The sequence below is a fragment of the Melozone crissalis genome, unplaced genomic scaffold (genome assembly GCF_028551555.1).
Source record: "Melozone crissalis strain CALT ecotype California unplaced genomic scaffold, PUWL_Pcris_2 ptg000063l_1, whole genome shotgun sequence".
NCBI lineage: Eukaryota > Metazoa > Chordata > Aves > Passeriformes > Passerellidae > Melozone > Melozone crissalis.
This window is the reverse complement of record NW_026535841.1, coordinates 14100934-14123984: the sequence shown is the minus strand read 5'-3', so window position 1 is coordinate 14123984 and position 23051 is coordinate 14100934. Positions and strand designations below refer to the sequence as shown.

At 45.8% G+C, this 23051-nt stretch overlaps 1 protein-coding gene across 1 annotated transcript in view; it reads right to left on the bottom strand.

Annotated features, from left to right (window-relative positions):
* Positions 1–3810: 3810 nt before the first annotated feature.
* Positions 3811–23051, bottom strand: part of TMEM132B (transmembrane protein 132B) — a 210209-nt gene continuing 190968 nt past the window's right edge. Inside the window, exons 6-9 of the mRNA XM_054289062.1 lie at positions 15600–15805; positions 8381–8654; positions 6798–6989; positions 3811–5619 (exon numbers count right to left, since the gene is read on the bottom strand). Of these exons, the coding sequence (XP_054145037.1) occupies positions 4465–5619; positions 6798–6989; positions 8381–8654; positions 15600–15805 (1827 nt within the window). The 3' untranslated portion in view covers positions 3811–4464. The remainder of the gene's footprint in view (positions 5620–6797; positions 6990–8380; positions 8655–15599; positions 15806–23051) is intronic.

Sequence of the window (23051 nt, the reverse complement as noted above, 5' to 3'; positions counted from 1 at the left end):
CTGGCAGCTCTCCCTTCCCTGTCCTGTGCACACCCTGTCCCTGCTGCCCTGGCAGGGCTGGGGGCTGCCACCAGCTTTGTTTTCAAAGTTTGCAGCTCCCCGTGTGCCATTAACCCCTCTGTGCCCCTAGGGCTGCTCTGCATGTCCCGTTAACCCCTCTGTGCCCCCAGGGCTGCTCTGCGTGTCCCGTTAACCCCTCTGTGCCCCCAGGGCTGCTCTGCATGTCCCGTTAACCCCTCTGTGCCCCCAGAGCTGCTCTGCATGTCCCGTTAACCCCTCTGTGCCCCCAGGGCTGCTCTGCATGTCCCATTAACCCCTCTGTGCCCCCAGGGCTGCTCTGCATGTCCCGTTAACCCCTCTGTGCCCCCAGGGCTGCTCTGGGCTCTCCTGCGGGATGTTCTCACACACCCTGAGGGCAGCAAAGCCCTCTGTGCACCCCCAGCAGTCAGAGTTTGCGTTGGTTTGGTATTTTCGAATCACAGGTATTGCTTCCCTAGGCACCTACTGAAGCAGCATTCTAATTCATCTGCTCCTATTTGCAGACAATTCTACTTTCCTGCACACGTACTTACATACATACATTTTGTGCCTTTTGATCACTTGGCTACCATTGCTTTGTTCTCTCAAAAGCAGAGACTCTTTCATCAATGTGTAAATGCTGTTCAGTTAACAGCAAAGTGGAATATTATATATTCCATAAATAAAATATTGTATTTAACAGCAACACTGAAAAATATTTAGGTGAGTGGGAAAACTGGGGGGGAGGAGGAGTTTAAAATAATTTAAAATTTAATTTACTTAAATTTATAGAGTGCCATAATTTTGAAATTAAAATTTAGATACTTAATTTAAAAGGAACTGATCAACTCAGAACTGTTTTGCATCAGATACATTCATGTTGAATAGATTTTCCTTTCATCTTACGAGAAGTAGCATAAAGGCTCAAACCAGGATAAAATAACTCCACTTTATTGGTGTTATCCCAGTTTTACTGAAAATAGAGAGTTCTCTCTTCCCACTTCTTCTCTCTTTTTCTGTATTGCTTTTTTTCCATGGTTGTATTGCCATTTTCCATGTAAGAGCTTTCATGTGATGACATGTGATGGAAAAGAAAAAGAAAATTTATGAACCTGCAGACCTTTCTTTTTGTCCCCCTATTGCAAGATTTGAGGACTGGGGTCTTTTTGGGGACAGCTGTCCCCAGTTCCAGTGTTTAACTGGTTCCCAGTTCCATTTTTTAACTGGTTCTCTGTTCCATGGTTTAACTGGTTCCCAGTTCCATTTTTTAACTGGTTCTCTGTTCCATGGTTTAACTGGTTCCCAGTTCCAGTGTTTAACTGGTTCCCAGTTCCATTTTTTAACTGGTTCCCAGTTCCAGTGTTTAACTGGTTCTCTGTTCCATGGTTTAACTGGTTCCCAGTTCCAGTGTTTAACTGGTTCCCAGCAGCAGCTGTGCTCCTCCTGATGGGCAGGAATTGTCATTTAGCTAGGGCAGAGGAGGACACCACCCCTGTGGCTCTAAAACCAGCCCAAATTCAGCCACGGAGCTGCCCAAACCTCCCTGAGGAGCTGACCCTCAGTGGCACCTGGAACACTGAGGGTCACCTGTGACCTCCTGCCCCAATGGGTTTGGGGTCAGCCACACCCAGGAGCACCAGGAAAGTTCTGGAAAGGCCAGAGGTGTCCCCTGGTGGCTCTGGCCCCTCCCTGACTGCCCAGGCACGAGGGACAGCCAGGGACTGGGCATCAGGGACGCCCTGGGGTGTCAGCAGGGAGCCCCTGAACTTTGGGATCCTCCAAGGGACAGTCTCCAGCTGAGATGGAGCCTCGGCAGGGCTGGAAGGAAAGGTTTCCATAAGGAAACGGAACCCAAAGCAGGGCTGGAAGGAAAGGTTTCCATGAGGAAATGGAACCCAAAGCAGGTCTGGAAGGAAAGGTTTCCATGAGGAAACGGAACCCAAAGCAGGAGTGGAAGGAAAGGTTCCCATGAGGAAATGGAACCCAAAGCAGGAGTGGAAGGAAAGGTTCCCATGAGGAAATGGAACCCAAAGCAGGGCTGGAAGGAAAGGTTTCCATGAGGAAATGGAACCCAAAGCAGGGCTGGAAGGAAAGGTTCCCATGAGGAAATGGAACCCAAAGCAGGGCTGGAAGGAAAGGTTCCCATGAGGAAATGGAACCCAAAGCAGGAGTGGAAGGAAAGGTTTCCATGAGGAAATGGAACCCAAAGCAGGGCTGGAAGGAAAGGTTTCCATGAGGAGCCTCAGTGGGAGTGGAAGGAAAGGTTCCCATGAGGAAGTGGAGCCTCAGTGGGAGTGGAAGGAAAGGTTCCCATGAGGAGACAGAGCCTCAGAGGGAGTGGAAGGAAACACTTCCATGAGGAAACAGCTCTCCCTGAGGCCACGGCCCCGCTGGCTGAGGGAGGCTTTGCTCTTTGGGCGCTTTGCCCTCTGCACCTGCCAGCAGAGCTTGGTTGCTCTGATTTCAAGAGTCAATCAATCTGTGGTCAGTTTGGGTCAGTATATTGTGCAAACAATAGTAAATAGGGATTTTTTTTGTTCTGCTCTCCGGTTGGGCCAAATAATGCATTGGAAAGAGAAGTTAGATTCTAAAAAGGGTTTTTATGTTGTTAGTGATAAGGATCATTGTAGGAATTCATCTTTCCTTATTTCCTGGATCACTGAAAGGGGAGAGAACATTTGTTAAACAACCCAAGACTTCATCTGACGCACAAGAGCTGCATCCCTTATGAAACAGAAGCATATCTGTGCTCTATTATTTTCTCTCCTCAAAATTAGATTATAACAGATGCCATCTCCTCCCTGTGCAGTTCAGTGCCAGCAAAAGCAAGTCTATAATCACTTATATAAGCCTGGTGTCCTCACTTCTAGTCTCAGTGTTAAAATTCCTGTATTTTGCAGCAGTTACATTAAATATGTTCCCAGTTGTGGTTAGGACCCAAATGCAGAATTTCCTACAATTTTCTGGTTTATATATAAATTCAAATCTTGCTTTGATCTGCCTAAAGGATGGGAACTCCAGTATGTAAGGCAGTTGGAATTTGGCTCTTGCGGTTATTGCACAGGATCCATCACAAGAACATGTGATTTGTTTGGGGGGTTTGAGTATTCTGTAGATTCAGGTTTTTCCTCACTGTAATTTTTAATTTATCTCAGCCATCCTTCAGTAAAAAAATAGATGTGATGCATATGAAATGGCAGCTTTGTTTTCCTTGATAAAATTGGATAGTCCCTTGTGTGGCTGCAGTCCCAATGTGTCTTTTCTTCCCTTTTTAATGAAAATGGTGTAAAGTTTTTCTCTTTAATGGCTTCATGGCCAGGGATGTTTAGACAAGGCTGCTGAGCATGAACTTCTCTGGCCTGCTGAACTCTACCCCCAGTGGATTCATTAGCACAGAGAAACAGTGACTCCAAGCTTTGCTTATTTCCTAGGAAATTTTCCTTCCCACTTTATGCATTCCAGTGCCACATTTGACTTTCCCACTCAGGTAATAACAGGTATTGTCAGCCAAGCTACTGTTTCAGCAAAGTATTTCCCTTTGAAGTATGTGCTGGGTGTTTTTACAGGTTATTTTTTCATATTAGCAATGACAAAAGTGAACCCAGGGCTACTCCTTGATTTTTATTTTCCAGGGTTTATTATTATATTTACAGTTCCCTGTAAGAAGACACAACCCTTTCCCAGTAAGAGTTCTAATTCCTTTCTATGTTTCAAATACTAACAACCCATATGGAAAGGAGGAAGATAATCAGTGATGAAGGAGGTATCTCTGGGGGCTGAAGCAGATCAAATCATTATAAATATTACTGTACTACACTTTGGTACAACCAAAAAAAAACCCGAACCCCTTCAAAGAAAATATTTAATGTTCCCTAAGTCAAATAAAATTCACAAACAATATAAGAAGAAATTAACCACATGGGGTTTTTTATATCTGTAAAAAATAATAAGACTACTTGGCTGCATTGCACATAGGCAATAAAATGAGATTCATTCCAATCCCTTTTTCCATGAGCCTCCTCTCAGGCTGTGAGCAAGAAATGTCCACTGTGCTTTACAAAGGACGACGACTAGAAAAAATCAATGCAAACAAACATCCCTTTCTTTTCTCATTGACCATTTCTCATGAGAGATGACCAACAAATGGAGTCTCCTCTGAGTCTGAGCGCAGGTGGATCAGCGTTTTGCTAGAACCAGGCAGTACACAGCAACAGCCATCGTGTGTGACACCTCCAACACCTACAGGGAGCTGCTTTAGGGGCACATCCTGGTTTGTGGTGAAACAGGATTAACTCAGCCAGCCTCTTGGACCTGCTCTCTGCCATCAGGTTATCATCTCAGGACCTCCAGGGTTGGGCTGTCTTGTTCCTATTGCTGACTGGACTGACTGCTCCACCATCCATAAACAGAAGGCATAAAGGTGATTACAAACATAAGAAAGTAGTTTTACATATTGTCTTGCAGTCTTTCCATATAGTCCCTAAGTTCCTTGGAATCACCAAGATTCATATCTTGGCATACCCATTTAATATTATCATCACTGTCAAATAGAATTGAGTTGGTGTAGGGGCCTCCATCCTCTGGCAGTATTGTTGTATATGAAGTGAACTTTACTCGCTTCTGCTTTGGCCCAGAAGGATTTATAGGTTCACTTTTAACTTCTTTTTCACAAAGGTACTCAGAAGATCTGAGGATATGATTATGAAGAGTCTTCTGAGAGCTCCCATTAAGGAGAAAGTTGCTTTCTTCAAACTGCATCCCTCTGTCAATCATGGTAGTGCACTCCTCCGATGGGAGCGAAATGTCCACTGGGTTTTCCAGGAGCTCCACCTCATTTCCAAGCCAGACCCAGTCATGGGAATGGGGGATGTTGCCTTGCTCACTCACAGCAAACCTTTTGTGCCTGTACTTCCAAGCAAACGCCACGCAGTTAATCAGAAACACCAAGATTGCCAAGCAGAAAACACAGAGCAGAGCGTACATGCCAATCTCCAGGTCTGTCAATCCTCTGGAAGTCAATGAGAGGTCACTGGGATTGCTTTCTCCTGGTATTTCTACCTGGGCAGGGAAACCTGTGAAGGCAGTTGGGTTGTTTGGAAGCTGGCCATCCTCCAGGGACTCCTGATCAATGGGAGAGATGAAAGTTGTGCTTTTGTTTGCATTGTCCTCAGGACCGGACACGTCCTCGTGGTTTTTGGACCAGTCTTGTGCTGTCCTCTCTTGCTCTGCAGCTTTCTCTATGGCATTGCTGGCATGGCTTTTAAAATCTTTCTCCACATCATCGATGTCGTTGGTGCTCCCTTTCTGGTCCGAATCCTTCTGACCAAACTTCACTTTGACGTTTCCTTTCCCCATGGCCAGAACGCTCTTGCGCTTGGTCTTCTGGCAGGGCTCGCTGATCACCATCTCAATTTTGATCAGGGGCCCGTGCCCGTCCCCTTCTGCCACCACCACGGGCCAGAGGGACTGCAGGCTCTGGTGTGAGGACACCACCATCTCATCCAGGGAGGTGATGGCCATGGAGAAGTCCTTGGAGTCGTAGATGTCCAAGGGCGTCACCGCCCCGTCGCTGAACAGAACCCAAGCACTCACCACAGCCTCCTGGTGGGACAGGATGGGGGAAAACAGGTGAGAGAGAGAGCACAAATCAGACACTGTTGTTAAAGTCTGAAAAGAATACAGATTTAACTTCAGGGTTTGTTTTTGGTTTGTTTTTTTAAAGAAAATGGAAATGTCTACTCTGCTGCTCATTTTCTTGCAGGCTCGTGTTCTTTAGACCACTGAGGCATTTACCTCACCTTCAGGAACTATCAAAGAAACACTCATGTAAATTTAATAAAAATGCTGGAAAAAAACAATTGACGATTCTTTTTTCTCAGTCTGAAGAGAGAAGCTTCTTTTGAGTGCCGGAGCCTTATGATGAAAATAATCATATTTCCAACAGCACGGTCAATTAGGTTTGTAAAGGACCATAATGGGGAATTTCTCTAATGCTGCAGTTCCAGGGCCTCGTGGAATGCAATGAGCAGGGCTGGAATGTGTCGGGCCAGCGAGCCCATCCAGCCCATGGAACAAACTGGGAGGAGAACACATCTCAGTGCAGTACTTTATATTTCTGTCATGCTTTCAAATGTGCAGGACTTGCAATATGCAAAAGGGATTGTGGTCTTTCCTGGGAACTGTAGAAACACTCATAAAAAACACCATTTTTATGTTTGACCAAACCAATTTGTCTTCTTGCTGCGAATTGCTAGTGCAAAAAATATAGTTACACTTTCTGCACTGATGTATAACCTCAGTTCTATGGAATCTATTAAAAACCACATCCAGAATTTGTTCTGTGGTCTCATTAAAAGCTATTTAATTCCTCAAATTATATGGTTCAAAGTAAGCACAAACTCATCAGTTTTCAGCACTGCAGGTCATGAAAACTTCTGCACCTGCAGCCAGAGGTCGTTTTGGCTGAGCTGCCTTTGTGAGACAATTAAGGACTGGCATTCCAGCCCTGCTTGCACAGCTAGGCTGCATTTCCCCACAGAAAAGGAGATTTTTGTGGCACATCCATGTTTGTTTGGCACTGTGCATCCCTTTCCCTGTGCTGTGAGCTGCCCTGGGAAGAGAGTGCAGGGGTCACTGTGCAGGGGTCAGGAAGATGAACAGCCTTTTCTACTGCTTTTCACAGCCATATATTCATTATATTTGCTGCCTAAAATGTACAGCAAATTCCTCTGCCAGAGCAGAGGGAGCATGAAATGAAATGATGCGTTTTTGGGGTGTACCTGTTTGGGAGTGCGCAGGATGTCGTGGGCAGAGGTGGTGGCAAGGATGGCTCTCTTGTTCCCTTTGCTGCTCTGAAAGGACACGGACAGGCCTGACACCAGCTGCACCCCCAGGTCAGCAATGGTCACCCTGTCGTCCAGAACTATCACTGTCTTCTCTGCCAGGATGGAATCCGAGAGAGGGGACAGCACCTGGCAGGAGAGAGGAAAAGCCCTGCATGAAACAGCAATGAAGTGTTTCAAAGCCAGGCTGGCCTCTGACCAGCACACCACATTAATCCTGGGTTTGTCATTTCCATGTCTAAGCCAGAGCTGATGTTTCCCCCAAGATATTACACTCATTTGCTGCTAAATTACTTTATCTGAAAAATAATTTATTAAAACAACAAATCACTTCAAAAATGCAGCTTGATCTTGACAAAAATATATATGATATAGAATTAATTAAATGGATCTTTGGGGTCTTTTGAAAGTCATTTTTGTGGGGTCTATAAAACTCCCTGTTAATGCAGTGCAGGCCAGGACAGAGTGTAGGACACTGATTAACACTGAAACTCAGTGAGGGGATAAATAAGTGCTCAAAGCCTGGCTGATGGGAACTTGGCCTGTTGCCTTTCTAGGGGCACAGGACCTGAATGAAATGAAAGTGAGACTTGCAAAAGAACTTTGGAAATCCCACTGGGTGCCTGCCTGCATTTTTCAATGCCAAAACACTCCTGCCAGTTGCTCTAAGACCTTGTTTCCAGCATGCTCAGAAAGAGACTCATCTTTATCCTGGTGACAGAAACAGCTGCTTTGAGCCCAGAATAGTTGAGGTGTGATTTGTCTAATCCAACACGAGAAACCTGCAGCACAGCTCCCTGTTCTGGAGCTCCCTGCTCTTTTAGGGTCACTGGAGAGGAAGAGACATTTTAAGGGCAGAAATCCCTTGACCTCTCTATTCCATTTATCTCAGATTGAAGGGAGCTGAGCCCTAAAATCCCTGTGTTGACTCCAGAGTGTGAGCAGAACATTGCAGGTGTTTGCAGCCCCTGAGAAGAGCCCCAGGGCTTCCATTCATTTATTTTGATTAAGGAAGGTGCATGAATTTGGACAGAGGTTAAGTGGGGAACATGAACACCCCAAAAGGCATCTGAAGATTATTTTTGTGTCCATGGTTTGTGATCGGTTTTGTGAACATAAAAGAACTAATTTTTCAGATATGTTCAAGGATGTAACGGTGCACGTAGATATTTGGTACAATTTCCCCACAGTTATGCTCACATGGTCCCAGTGAAGTGAGAAGGAGCTGGCTGTGTGCCTCATGTCCCCTCTTTCACCAGCCAGGGAAATCCCCCTGCGTTCCAGTCACACTAAGATGGACAAATCCCTCCAAAAGCTTCACCTAAGGGCATTCTATGCAAGTGACAAACAGCCACAATGAATCCCGCTCAAACTTCCCTTTCCATTTAGCACGCCCATTTTTCCAGCTTCCTGTTTTTTATTATTTTTGCCCTGCAATCAGTGACTTTCCCACCCCAGCCCCGAGCCCTGCCAGCCCAGGTGTGTGAGGCTGAGCCCCCTGTGGGCTGCAGGGGCTGTACCTGCACCGTGGTGATGCCTTGCTCTCGCCCAGCCAGCACCCGGCCCTCCTGCAGCTTGGCCACCTTGGGCTCCTCCACCTTCATGAAATCGGCCACCAGGTCCGTGATGTCAAACTGCCACTCCGAGCCCAGCAGGTAGGTCAGGTGGCCCCCCAGCTCCGAGGACTCGGCCACGAACTGCGTCAGGACCCTCACCAGGGCGTGCTGGTACTGCAGGGTGCAGCCTTTGCCCTTCTTCTCGTCATCCTCCTCATCCTCGCTGTCCCGCGTGGGCCTGTGAACACAGCCAGCCTGGTCAGACCCCCCAGCCCTGCAGAGCTCCAGCTGCACCTCCTCTGGGGGACGTGGCAAAGGGAAGTGATTCCCACAAAGCTGGAAAAGCTTAGAGCCAGGCAGAGCAGAGAGACTCAGAGCTAGCTGCAGCTGCAAGGTCTGAAGGCAGAAAAAGTTACAGTGGGATAACAAGCAAGGACATAAAACATCAGCTTGAGTTTTAGGCTAAGATAGACTTCAAGACTGCAGAAAAATAGACAGACTTTAAGACTGCTTAAGATAGACTTTAAGACTTCTTAAGATAGTTGAAGGTTTTAAGCTTAATGATGAAGTATTGTGTACTGTTAACAGAAAGCAGACAAGGCAGCAATGTGTGCAGCAGGTGTAGGTGTGCTTTCAGTGACTGGCTAGAACAGCTGTCTAACTTTAGCAATATGCTATCAGCTAAGAAGTTTTCAAAATGCTCTGTCACAAAAAAATCTTTAGCTGCTCTTAACAAAACATTTGGGCTCCCCCTCAAGGCAGGGTGACTCAGATTACACCGTGCAGGACACCTGCAGCATTGGACACACTTCCACATTTTCTATCTGTCCGCTTTCAAAATAGAACCTGTGAAATAAAACTGCTTTCCCTGGAGCTCAGAGAAGGCATCACAGTGATTTGTACATGATAGCACTGCTGTCACACCTCACAGACTTTTGAAGACCTGCTTGAAGACCCAGTTTACCACCAATATTTAATATTTTTTTTCTCTTGTTCGTTGCCTGGCACAAACACATGGATCCTCTTATCTCTTCCAAGTCAGGTATTAAGCAGTGGGTGGTCACACTTTTACTCATTATGCCCCCATGCTGTGGATTCATTGCTCAGAAATAATTTCCCTCCCTCCTGTATTTATTGAGCCTGAAGCCACCTCTATATCAAGGGTGGGAAATACAGGATAAGTCTCTCATTTTTCAAAGTATTGCAGGAGGTAGTTTTGTGGTTACTGTGTCCCTTTATCTCCTCCTTTGAAATAGCAGCTATGAAAAACTATTATAAAACAGAATTGCTTTTGTTATAAATTGTTTTATGACAAAGCTGGCAGCCAGTAAGCTGAAAACATATCTAAGAAAAACCCTTGTGCTCTTCAAAATGACTGAAAGTCCCAGTGTTACAGAACCTAATCCACTGGAAATACATTTTCAATGCATCACTTGTTAGCTGAATATTTACATTCAGCCTCAAGTAAATGGTCTGTGGTGCCTTTTGGTTTTGTGTATATAAAACAAGTGTCCATCATTACTTGCTGAGTGAAACATCATTGAATAACAGTGGAATTGTTAGGGGCAAGGCTACAAAAAAGGATTTCTATTTCCCAAAGAAATTAGTCTTAGAGAGTTTGACTAGCTGGGTATTTCAGGGAAACTTTCAGTTGTTCTCTCCTTGCCAGCACTGGTGTCAGTCTGAAGTCAGCTCACAGCTGGCAGAACAGCCACAAAGAAAGTTCTAGAAGGGGAATGTTCATTGGGCTTCTGTGGTCCACATCCATCCATGCTGTAAACAAATTCATGAACTCCTTAATGTTCCATTTTCAATTTATTCCTGTGTTCTGACCCTCTCCAGCTCAGCCAGGCCATAACCCAGCTCTGAGCAATCTCAGACTTTGGCAGGACCAAGCTCAGCTCTGGGATTTGGGGATCTGACCCTCTCTCAATAATACAGGCAGTACCATTAGTGCCTGTGCAGAACTGCAGAAAAACGTGCTAAAGCTGTTCAGGCGAGGAGCATTTGTGGGATGTGGGGCAAAAGAGCACAGAACTGATGAGAACCAGCCTTGTTATGGGAAAGGAGAGCAGAGGCAGCGTGGTGTGGCTGGCAGGAGATGTTCACATATCCAACCCCCACCCCAGCATCATGTACAACACTCCCTTCCTGCTCCTGTTTGTCCTGCCCGGGGCAGGGCCTGGAACAAGATAATCTGTAAGGTTTCCTTCAACCCAAACAATTCTGTGAGTCGATGTTTTATTCAGATCCGATGGGTTGCTGTTATCTTTATTTATGTCCTTGTTTATTTCTACTTTCACTGTTTAAAACTTTGCACTGCTGGGTTGTCCAAGAGGAAATCTATTCCAAACAACTGGAGGGAATTCTCTTCCAGCCCCAGCTGATATATATGAGCTGTGGAATGACCAGAGGGGAGGACTGCTGCTCAGGGGCACAGAGGGAGCACTCCTGTCCTTATTTCCAGCACTGGGACCGTGGGGGCAGCCAGCATTTACCACAACAAAACGATGATTCAAGTCCAGCCCATTCCCTGGGGTATCCTAAATGCAAAGGCTCCATTTCAGCACAAAAACATTCAGAGATGTTGATATACTTCTGCTCAGAAACATGTTTTCTGTGGCAGACAAATGTGGAGCACCAGAAAAGCCTCTCCAAAGCCTGGGATGAGCAAGGCATGTTCTTTCAGTGCAGAGAGGGAGGTGTCTGAATTTTCAGTACAAGCTTTGCAAGTCTGCTTTGCCAGGTCTCAACTCAAGTTCTTTCTGGTTTTGTTTTGTTTTTTAACAAAGGATATAATTTTTCCACTATAAAACCACAAAATCAAGATTTAGGCAGTAAGTCAGTGTTTGAGATCCAGTGAATTGCACAGTTCCCTTTAAACTCCTCATTAAAGTGTTTTCAGTAAGCTTAAAATCCTTCATTAAGCAGGAAGCTCATTTTCTGCTCAAGACAAGTCCTGGTGAACATAAGCTATTGCTGCATATTGTGCTTTTTTTCCCTTGGTCATCTCTGAAAATCTCTCAGAGTCCTCCTTAGCCTATTTCTTGCTGCTTGGCAAACTTGCTTGGAAGGTTTTGTGCTTTTCTGGAGCGAGCCAAGGTTGCCAGAATTACATTTAATTTACATTTCACAGAGGAAAGGCTCTGCCAGGGAGCTGAGCTGAAGCAGCAGCCTGTTCCAAGGGTGCCTGCAAGCACTGATCTAATCAGTGATCTGTCAGCTCCACATTACAGACCTTGTCTCTGAGCAGTTGAAGTGTGTCTCTTTTAATCTGCACCCCTCTCCAACCAGGCATCACATTCTTGGGCCAGACACTAATTTTCTGTTTAAAAAAAACAACAACCCCAAAGAAATCAGTTTTGCTGGGTTTGGATTTGAAATACTCATTACAAAGAGTCGTATATTTAAAAAACATTTCCAACATCCCTATCTCAGATACAAATTACAAACCACTAGAAGCTGATTTACTGGAAGCCACAGAAATAAAGCTGCACATAACTCCACTCACAGTTCAAGAAGAAATGTAATTTGGTACTTTCACAGATCTTGAAAATACAGCCTACCTATTAACAAAAATCTCCAAGGCCTTATCTCCAAAGGACATTAAAGTCAATTAACCAAAGGAGCAAATTTACAGCATGTTCCAGCTTTGTGCAGATGCTGTTACCCACCAGTGGGATGGTTTGAATCCAGTGTCTCTTAATTTCACAGCTTTATTTCTGAGGGTTTAACTGAAGCAGTTTCTTCTATCCTGCTTTTAACCCAGGCCAGCTTTCCTGCTTTTGTCTCCAGAACTGGACAGGACCAAAGCAGAGCTCAATAAACCCTGCCTGAAGTGAAGCCTGTGCTGGTGGTGTTGGGAGCCTCCTGAAAACAATGTCCTATCCCAGCTGCAAATATTTACTGAAATTAAATTGCCAGCTTGTTCTGTGGGACTTTAGCCATGCAATTCCTATTAATGCAAGCTGAAGCCACTCATGCCATGTAAATATGTGTGCACAGAGCTGGTGCAGGAACCTCAAGAAGAAGGTAATTATTTTGCAGATGCATGAGGAATAGAAATAAATGTTCTTGTTAGACTAGCAGAGTCTGCCTGGACCTCTCCTACACTCTAATATTTGACTTTAATTTAAATATACACCTGCTGTTTGCTGAGGCTGGGGGGCTGTGCAGCCTGTGCTGGCTCAGGCACCACTCAGGAGCTGATGGTGGAGCTGAATTTCACCTGCCCAGGGAGGCTCCTCCTGTCTGCAGCAGCACTCACCAGAGATGAAGTTCTCCTCCTGATAATATTAAAATTTGCCATATATTTGCAGGAGATCTGGTAAATTGTATTGCTGCTCTGACACAGGGGAGAGGAATTAGGTTTTTTTCCCAGTTTTTGGCATAAAAGCAGCCTGTCTTTTCCTTTCTGTTCTCTGACAAGTTCCTGCTCCTGCAGCAGTTCAGACTGTGCAGGGGGCATTTGTAAAAGTTTTTAAAGACCCTGCTTTCTTCATGGCTCTTTGGAAATCATTCAAGGAGTCAGGGAGGCAAACATGTCTGTAATCACATGTATTTTACAATTACAAACATGGCAGGGTTTACGGGGAGCAGCAAGACATTTTTCTGGCTGGAGAGCCATCCCTGGGAAGAAGAGATGTGATCTGGGGCACATAAACTCTCTGAGGTCTGAAGGAGAGCAGCTGTATGAGAAGAAGAACAGCTATGCTGATGCACAAACGTTTCTTTTGCTAACAGCACCAATAAACACGTTTAAGATTATTGTAAACCCAGCTCTATTTTGCCATCTGGCCCAGGCAGCCACGCTGTGGGGGTGGGAACGAGGCCCTGGCGCAGCCAGAGGAGATGAAAGAACCTCTGGAGGTTGCTGAAGTGTCTCTGCACAATCCCTGTAAAATATTCCATCATTTTACCTGCTGAATGTTGATGAATAACTTTACAGCAATGTGCAGTTCCTGCTGAGAGCACAAGCAGTGGTGTGAGGACACCAGCCCTGCAGGACAGGAGCAAAGAGGGAAATTGTTTTGTTTGTGGTGAGGTGAGCTACCAGGAGCCACACTGCAATCCTGCCATGACCAGAACAGTGACACAGTCTCAGTTTATTTTTGGGCTAAGTCCAAGGCTGCCTAAGCCTGTTGTGAGCGACTTTGGAAAGAATCCTTGGGTTTCCTTCAAGGACAGATATCAAAAACCTCGTGCAAATTGCCAATATTGGCTCTCACATGAAGGCGAACTTGAAACAATACAATGCTATGGCTTCACCTGCTGGGAAATGCTTGGATTTGGGGTTTTTGCAAAGATAAAAGCACTCTGCTCACTCTCAAACCCACAGCTCCTGACTGCAGTCCAAATGTCTTGAGTGCTTCAGCTTATCACCAAAAAACTCATATAAACTCCCCCATGTTTAGGGTTTTGGGAAACACATAGGAGGTGGAAGTATAAGCAGATTAAAAAGTAAAGAGAAAAGTCATAATAATAAAAAAGAGCCAAAATGAAAAGCCAATAAATCTCAGGTAAAAACCATCCAAATCTAAAAATAAAGGAAATGTAAAAACCTTATGTGCAAAGTAAATGTCAGCGTGAGCACAACTAATGCTGGCTCTGAACTATTGATCCAGAATAGCCCTGCAAAGTTAAAAATCCCCATGAATGGTCAATAAAAGGAGAGATCATTTGTTTCCTGTTGAAACCTTTGCTGCTCACGTGGGCATGGACCTTCCAGGGGGATGGCTCAGTGTCCACACTTTGGAAAATGCCTGCAGGACGTGGGCCAGCAGCTCCAGAGCAATCCAAGCAGCAGCAAATGCTTTGCACCAAAACTCTGCAAAGCCTGCCAGCTTGCAAGCAGAGCAGACTCTCAGACCATTCTCTTTATTTCAGCTGGCCAAATAAATCAGGAGGAGACACCAGGGGGGAAATTTCCAGCGCTGCCTGTAATGGGTTTAACTTGAGAATGCCCACGACTGCTAAGCATGGCTGAATGTCTGCTCCTGCAATAAACACCAGCCTAATCCTGCAGCTGTGTGCTCAGCAAAATCCCACTGCTTTCAGCAGGATCTGTGCCTCAGGGCTGGGACAGCACAGGCAGGAGAGGGAGTTCAGTGAAGATTTAAGCAGTCAGCTTAAATCCACTCATTCCTCACCCGGCACAGCTCTTCCTGCCTTTGTCACTGAAGCAAACACTGCAACTTCTCTTGTGCCAGATTCTCACCACCTCCTCTGTCATAGCCAAAAAATACGCACAGAATCAAGAGGTCAGTCATTGCCCTTCTCTGGAGATCATGATCTGACCACCCTGCAAGTTGTGTGCTATTCCCTTAGTTCTGTGCCCCTATGAAGTGTTGGGTAGTTCTCCTTAGTTCTCCTCCACTGCTGTCTGGGCTCTCCAGGCTCCTCAGCAGCTGAGGTGTTCTCCTGGGCACTGGTGAGCTTTAGCTGGGGCTGCCACAGAGTTCAGCACTCCCCTTGCTGCTGCCAGCAGGGCTTTTTCACTGGGCGATAAATCTGAGCTGGTGGCACGCCTTTTCCCCATTAATATTTTCCAATTTCACCTGAAATCCACCAACACAGGAAGTTCTATCTTGCAAATGATGGTTATTACAGAATGGGCATTTCCAGTAGGGAATGATGGGATCAGAGCTCAGAAGCCCCACTGTCTCTGCCCTCCTTTTTCCCTGTCCACTTCTTCCTGGTGGAACATGGTCTTCAGTAGGAATTGTTTCTTATTTAATTCAGAGTTGCTAAGTAATACAGCAGCCAGGTCTGCACAGACTCAACAACCACCCAAAGCCATGGAATCACAGAGGGTTTGGGTTGGAAGAGACCTGGGTCACCTGGTCCAAGACAGTGACACCTGAACTCTTCCTTGGCCCTGTTATTTGTCCCAGCAGACAGAACTGAGGTCTGGCAGTGCTGAATGTCTCACACATACACACACAGGGCTGTGTTACACCTACAGGAGATGTCCAGGTGCTTTTCCTCAGGAATGTGTGATCCAATGTCCTGAGATTGTGTGGGATTGATTAATGCTCCAGGCAAAGCTCTGCCTTTTAAACTGTCCGGTGTTTGAGTGAAGGCTGGGGCAGACTGCAAAGCTGACAGCAATTTTGAAATGCTCCTTCTCAAATGGCTGAGCTGTAAGAGCAGAGCCCCAGGCACATGCTGGGGACATACCCACCTTTTGTTGGAGGTGACAGGGATCCTCCAGCCCTTGATCTGGCTGAGCTCGGTGTCGGAGATCTCGATCTGCAGCGGCAGCCGCGGCACCCAGACCGTCACCTCCAGCTGCGTGGTGAAATGCTGGTACGTGAAATTCACTATGGTGTCCACTTTGCTCTTCATCTCCTTGCCATTAACAAAGATGGAGTCACAGCTCTCAGAAACCTTAAAAAAATTATATAAAAAATTAGGAAATAAATAAAAGTTCCTGAGGAAGAACGAGGATGATACATGAGGGCTAAGACAACACTGCAAATCTAAGTCATGCATATTGCATTTCCAGTTCTCTAATTAGAAGCAAACAGTGATAAATGGACCCCAGGGAAAGAGTTGTGCTTTCCTCAAAGGATACTACTCAAACTACAAAAATAATTTAATGATGTTATATAACCTGTGTGAATCTTTTATATTAGGCAAATTAAACCCTTCATGAATCAAACTCCATGTGCATCAACGTTTATGTTTACAACTTGCTTAAAGAACCAGGAAAAATGGGGCCATATGTTAGTAAGAAAAAGACTGACTCAGAACCATAAACCAGAATCTTTTCCCTTTTCCTTGAGCACTGTAATGCTGAAAGACAAAGATCCCCTTATGGCTCATGAGCAGAAGTGCAGCAGAAGCATTATTTTTTAGGACTTCTCAGTAATTGTTTTAACAAAATGTATTCATAGTTGCTCCGTGGCATTCCATGAAATCTCTGCTAAAAGCAGCGTGTGGGCTGTGTACTACAACTCATCTGCCCTCTTGGCTCCAGGGATCTTCTGGCACAAAGTGAAGGTCCTGAGCACAGATCTCATTTATATAAAACCATGATGTAGCAACTAATTCAATCTGCATCCTGGAAGACAGGACTCCTTTGTCAGGGAGGGGTTTCTAATATATTTATAAATATGTGTGTGTGTGGTTTTAGCTATACAAACAGTGTAGTTTTAGATACACAAACACCCAGCCATGTATAACACTCATGTATATTATTCATGTACAATATTCATGTTTATATACATATAAAATGAGTTACATACCTGCATGTGTACATGTATTTTATCTTTATCTGGTTTGCATTCTGCCTTGTAGACAGAGAGGAGCTCATTTCCCACAGAGCCCATGGTTTCAGAGTGGTTTTAATCTTTGAAGCCCACAGCTGATGAGATGTGGCTGTGTCCCTGGAATGCACTTTGTTCTCCTGTCAGGGCTGCTCTGTGTCACCTGTCCAAGGCTCTGGCACAGAGGGAGCGTGGCTGAGCCCGTGTTTAAATTCTGCTTTCCTGGAATTACTGAGATAACTCATGTAGGCTTCAGGGGGGAATAGGCTGAGACACAGGCTGGGTTCCCTCTGCAAACCAACCTCAAATCTTTTCAGATATTAACAGGGATTAGGAGTTACTGAGCCAAGGAAAAATAGAGAGAACCTCTGGCAGATGCTTTGTTTTGCTAAAAAAATACCCAGTTTTCAGATATGAAGTAAAAGATCTGTCCTTCCATATTTGCCATATTCAATTCAGCCTCTCAGATCCTTTTCAATGTACTGAAACTACAATTGCTCATTTACAGAGCCAGGTGATGAGGGATGGGGCAAAGGAAACACAGTCCCTCTTCTGGAGAGAATACTCCTCCACATAAATGCTTAATGAACACAAGAATATAAAAATAATAAATCTAGATAATCTGATAAAGAGCTTAAAATGGACTTCAGGCTCAGGAGTACCACAAATGAGATGGAGCAGACTTGGAATCTTTTTTCCCTCGCTCATAATGTGTCACGAGCGTCTCTGGAAAGTTTAAGCACATTAAGCAAGCCCATTAATTGAATGAGCAGTTGAGATTCTAAACCATAAAGCTTACATCCAGGGAGTTATGTGAGAATTAATACAAGACAGAAATAATTAAGAAAACTCAAAGAGGGAGGGATAAACATCAAGGCCGGATCAGGGGAATAACTAATATCTGACAAGACAGCAGCTAATTTTTCAGATTCTCTTCTTGCTGCATCAAATGTTCTTGTCAGCAGACAAGAAAGGTGCTAAATTAGGGAACTGAAAATGGACATTAATTGTAGCTATAAAAATGTCAGTCTAGGTGTTGGATTACTGGATGCTGAGAATTTTAAACTTTCTGTGCTGAAAGGCACAAACCCACAAGAGTATTTGACCTGAGGCCATGGAGAAGGCTTCCAAAATGGAATGATAGAACTGGGATTGTGTGTGTGGAGTTTGATTAGAAGTGTGTAATATCACAGGGTGGAAAACTCAGAGTTTAAGGGTTTAGAATCTAACAATATATGTAGAGCAAGATGGAGGTTTTAGGGCGGAGGCTGGTCCTTCTTCTTCACCTTCTTCTCCATGGGTCTGGGTGGTTTTGTGTAATTGGACAGAAAAGTCCGCAGTGCGGGACACAAGGGATTAGTTATTGGGTTAAAAGTGAAAACAATTTAGGTGTCATTTCTTAATTGGATAGTTTAGCCTTAAAAGACCTTGTAGAGAAAGATAGTTGGCCATTTTGTAGCTTGTTACTAGAATGCTGTAGAACTCAGGACTTGTAATGTAGATAAGAAATAATAAACATCTGAGTCTGAACAAAGAACACCGTCTGGGGCGCCTCAACCCTGGCCTTGGCAGAGCAAACACAAAGCCAAGAGCCAGCAGTGAGGGGTGCCCTGGTGTGGGGACACCTGTGGAGGTTTGGACCTCTCTGAAGAAACAGCAGCTGCGAGCTGGAAAATCCCAGGGAAAAGAAAGAAGAAAAAGGGAAGAAAAAAGAACTTGGAAATCCCTGGACGCTGGTGAAGTGGTTTGGAGCAGAACGTGGATGCTGGAGACCCACGAGACGGGAACCGAGGAGGAGAAACGGACAGCGAAAAGTCAGGTAGGATTAATGTTCTGCAGGGTTAATCACACACAATGGGAAACGTAATATCTAGATCAGAAAGAGACGCCTTAGATGTCCTAGATTCACTGGGCAGGGATCATCCCAGGGCTGTGCTCACTGAAAGATCTTTTACTCTGGGTGCAGGAACAGTTTCCAAACGCAGATCCAGGGGCTCTTTTAAATCCCTTTCTCTGGGACTCTGTAAGACCATACAATGTTGCTACGCTTAACACAGCAGCAGCAGCAAAACTTCTTCTAGCATGTAGGGTGATCTGTGAGGTTCTAGCCAGCCGAAGCCAGGCACAGAAGCGGCACAAGAGGCTAATGAGATAATTAGCGCCCCAAAGAGCGCCCAGCCTCGGCCCGTGCGGCCCCTCAGCCTGTGCGGCCATGAGCGGCGGGACGGGCAGGCCCCTGCCCCCGCTCCAGCAGCGTCTGCACAGATCGCTCCCCGCGGCTCCCCCAGGGACAGGGGACATGCCAGCCCTGCGAGGCGCTCCCCACAGCCGGGGGACGCCCCGAATTGCCGAGGAGCAGCCCTGGAGCGGGAGGGCCTGTCCCGGTGCGCGGCCACCTGGGACCGCGGAAAGCGCGTAGGGTACGCGACCTGCGCAGCCAGGGACCGCACGGACCGCCCCGGGTACGCAAAGGGTGCAGGGTCCGCAACCTGCGCAGCCAGGGACCGCACGGACCGCCACGGGTACGCAAAACCACCGCAAACAGCGCAAAAGGCCGTTCCCTTCTGCCCGGGGGGAGCGGAGCGCGACCCGCGGCGGTTTTTAAGTCACAAACGTGGCTTTGGCAGGGCAGACGGAGGCTGCGGGAGGACAGGGCTCCCTCGGGACGGGCGGATGGAATCTCGGACCAGAGATCACAAACAGGGCTTCTTTAATGCCCACAGACCCAGAGATCGCAAACAGCGCTTCTTTACTGCCCATAGCTGCGGCGCGGGGTGTCCATTCCCCGCCCGCTCTCTCACACACCCAAGCTCGGAGCCAACGCTCCCCAGCCCGCAGCTCCCTCCGGCCATTCCGGCCCCGCCCGTGGCCCCGCCTCCCGGCCTGTCAATCACTCACCATGGCTGTTCCGCGGGAGTTCCCCAGACACTCATTGTGCCCTTCCCACATAATGGCGGCGCCCCGCACACCTATTCCGTACGGGAAAATGGCGGCGCCTTTGCACTTCCGCAATTTATAACGTACTTCCGCTGACGTCATTTTGTGATAACAAGACGCTAAACCTCCTGCTGCAGCGCCTCCTCTGGCCATATCTATTATTGCACCCTCCAATTCTAATACACAGCAATAAATGCAACCAGCAATTCCTCATACAGAGGGGTGTTATGGATACACATTACAATAGTGGCTTTTCGCAAATATTAAAATGGATCTTATATGTGTCATGTTAAAATCACTTTGTTATGAAGATATAGCTTCCATTTCTACTGTTAATTTAGCTTAGACATAGCAGCGAAATAGTATATATACTATATACTATATAATATAATATAATATAATATAATATAATATAATATAATATAATATAATATAATATAATATAATATAATATAATATATAATATATACTATTAGTGTTATAGTATGCTATATATACTATAATACATATAAGTATGTGTCATAATACATATTATAATATTGGCTTTTCACAAATATGAAAATTGATTTTTTATGTGTGATGTTAAAATAACTTTGTCATAAATATATGGTTTTTATTTCTAAATGCCCCCAGCCATAATAACCTTTTCTCTATGGTCCTTGTCTCTTATTGCCCTTTAATTAACCTTTTAAATTTTCACAGGAGAGTGAACGTGTTTTTCACAAGGGGAAGGAGTGAATACAGCCTCGAAACTTAAAGAAAGAACATCTTTGCAGGACACAAACCCGCAAAATACAAAACAGATTTTGTCCCATTTCCTTAGATTCCAGAAGCCATCTCAAATAATAATACAAAAGATCCATCAAGAGACATAGCAAATTCTACCAACTGGGCAGAGATTAGAAGAAAAACATTAAAGGAAGGAGATTTTGACATGGCATCAACAAAATCAAAGACAACAAAACATGGCAGACAAAATGAGAATCCCAAATGGAGACCACTGACATATGACGCAATTAAAGATTTGAGACGGGCAGTAAATGAGGATGGTTTAGGCTCTCTCTACTTCCAGCAATTAATAAAAATCACCTTTTATTTTTACGACCTGTTACCTCATGACTGCAGATGCCTCGCCTCGCTGATTCTGACAGATGAGCAGTTCCAGGAGTGGGATGAGAGGTGGCGGAGGGCTCTGGCTCAGCTGAGGAACGGGTACGCAGGAGGGCCCCACGCAGCCCTCACCCTGGCTCAGCTGGCAGGGGACGAACCCCACGACAGCCCTGAACATCAGGCTGCAGAGCTGCCCCGAGACGTGATTGCAGACATCAAAGAGGCAGCACGGAAGGCAATTCTGCAAATCCAGCCAGATGGAACTCCAGAAGTCTTTTACACAGAAGTAAAGCAAGGTCCTTCTGAGCCCTTCATTTCGTTCATCGATCGTCTCATGAAGGCAGTGGACAGACAAGTGAGTGACGAAGTGGCGAAGCAGTATCTGCTTCAGAGCCTCGCTTTTGCAAACGCCAATGCAGAGTGCAAACGTATAATTAGTGCCATGCCTGGTCAACCAACCATGGCTGAAATGTTAGAGGCGTGCAGCAAGGTGTGATTGGTTAGAAAGAACCACAGTGCAGATGGTGGACACAAGAATAATTCGTTATTGGTAGAAAGTAGAAATAAAATACGTTCTAAGGGTTAATTGGACAAAATAGTTTTAAAATATCTTGAACCTGTGTGTTTTGTGACTTTTGTGGTGCCTTCTCTTTGTAGGCAAAGTCTGGTATGTAGACAGCATGCTGAATTGTTGATAAGAGAAAAATAAACAGCCTGAAGACCGAAAAAACCAAAAGTCCCGTTCGTCTCTTAATTCTGGCACAGCACTTTTTAGGGGTCTCCCCATCAGGGGAACCTTGGGGGGCGGATTTCACATCTAGGCTTACAAATGTCATAGATTTTATTTTTAGACAGACACATTCAGTCATTTATATACTGACCAAAAGGTAAGTACCAAGCAGGAAATATAACTATGCTATGGTTCACCCAGTGCAGCGTTCAGAGCTCAGCATTCACTCAGGTGTATCTCCCAGAAAACAACCCAGCCTGGATAAGAAAACTTCAAGAGAGCCATTGTTGTTTCAGTTCTCTATCTAGAATTTGAGTTTACTCTGTTAAGTACAAGCATACAGACAATTCACAGGAAAATCCAGCTGAATGCCATGACAAGCAGGATAGACTAAAGCCCCCATGAGGAAGCCTCTGTTTCACTCACACATATTTCATTACTGCCATGTTTCTTTCACCCACCTCACTACAATTGGTGCTAAAAAGCAGACTTGGCTCATCTGAGGGAAATGAGGGCCTTGTGCATGGATAGAAATTGTCCAGCACTCCTTTTTCCCTTGGGACCCACTGGAGAGCCAGGGCAAAGAGCTGATTCCATCCTGGAGCTGTGATTCATGGCAGCAGCACTGTTCCCTCTCACTGCTCTAGAGGGAATGGACACCCCTTGAGCCTTGGGCCCTGCAGCAATGTCCCCCTGCACTTTCTCTCCTTTTCAGTCCCCTCCAAACCTTCCAGCCACTCTCTGACTGTCAGAGGGATGCTGCTGGAAGGGGAACTGGTCCCAGTGCTGCCTGTTCCCATCAGAGCTGCCTGAGCAGGTGACTTCCACACTGAATCCCTTTGAGCTGCTGCTTCTGAGGGAACAGAGAGGGAAAAGGCTCTTAAATCTCTCCTACAAACACTACACAGTGAGAAGAATCAGCAAAGGCTTAGAATGCCACCCTCTCATGTAAAATACACGGAGCAGGGCTGTGTAAAGCAGTCTGTCAGCATCCATTGTCAGCTGCCTGGCAGCCCCAGAAAGTGCTGTTCGAGACACTTTGCAGGGGAGCAGGCCAGCCACCGTGTGCTCCCATATGCAGGTCAAGAGAAAGAGAGCTGCAATTAACCTCTCAGGGCTTTGAAGCAGCTGGTTGGCTCCAATCCCCACAAGTAATTGTAAAAAAGCTCAATTTGCCCTGTACAGTGTGTGACAGCCTCCTCACTTCGGGCTAATCCCGACCAGAGGAAGACAGCAGTTCGGGAGGAGTAATTGGGAAACCATTTGATGTTCAGGTCACAAAGGTTTCTGCACCCTTTGGGGGAGCAGGTAAAACAGAGGGGACGTGAACTGACAGGAAAACAAGAGATGCCTGCTTGTGGCTCATCTCTGCGTGCAGGGTGTGCTCCAAGCTCCTTCCTCACCCTCAGCTGGCAGGTCACCCTGCAAGGAGCCCTCACAGGAGACAAGACAGCCACAGTCCCCTGGCTGTTTATTATTCAGGAGTTTTTGGGAAACCCTGCTGGGCACAACCATTTCCCTCCACACTCTCTAGCGTGGGAGGGGAGAGCAAGATCTGCTTCAGCAGAGACCCGGCCACAGGGACATC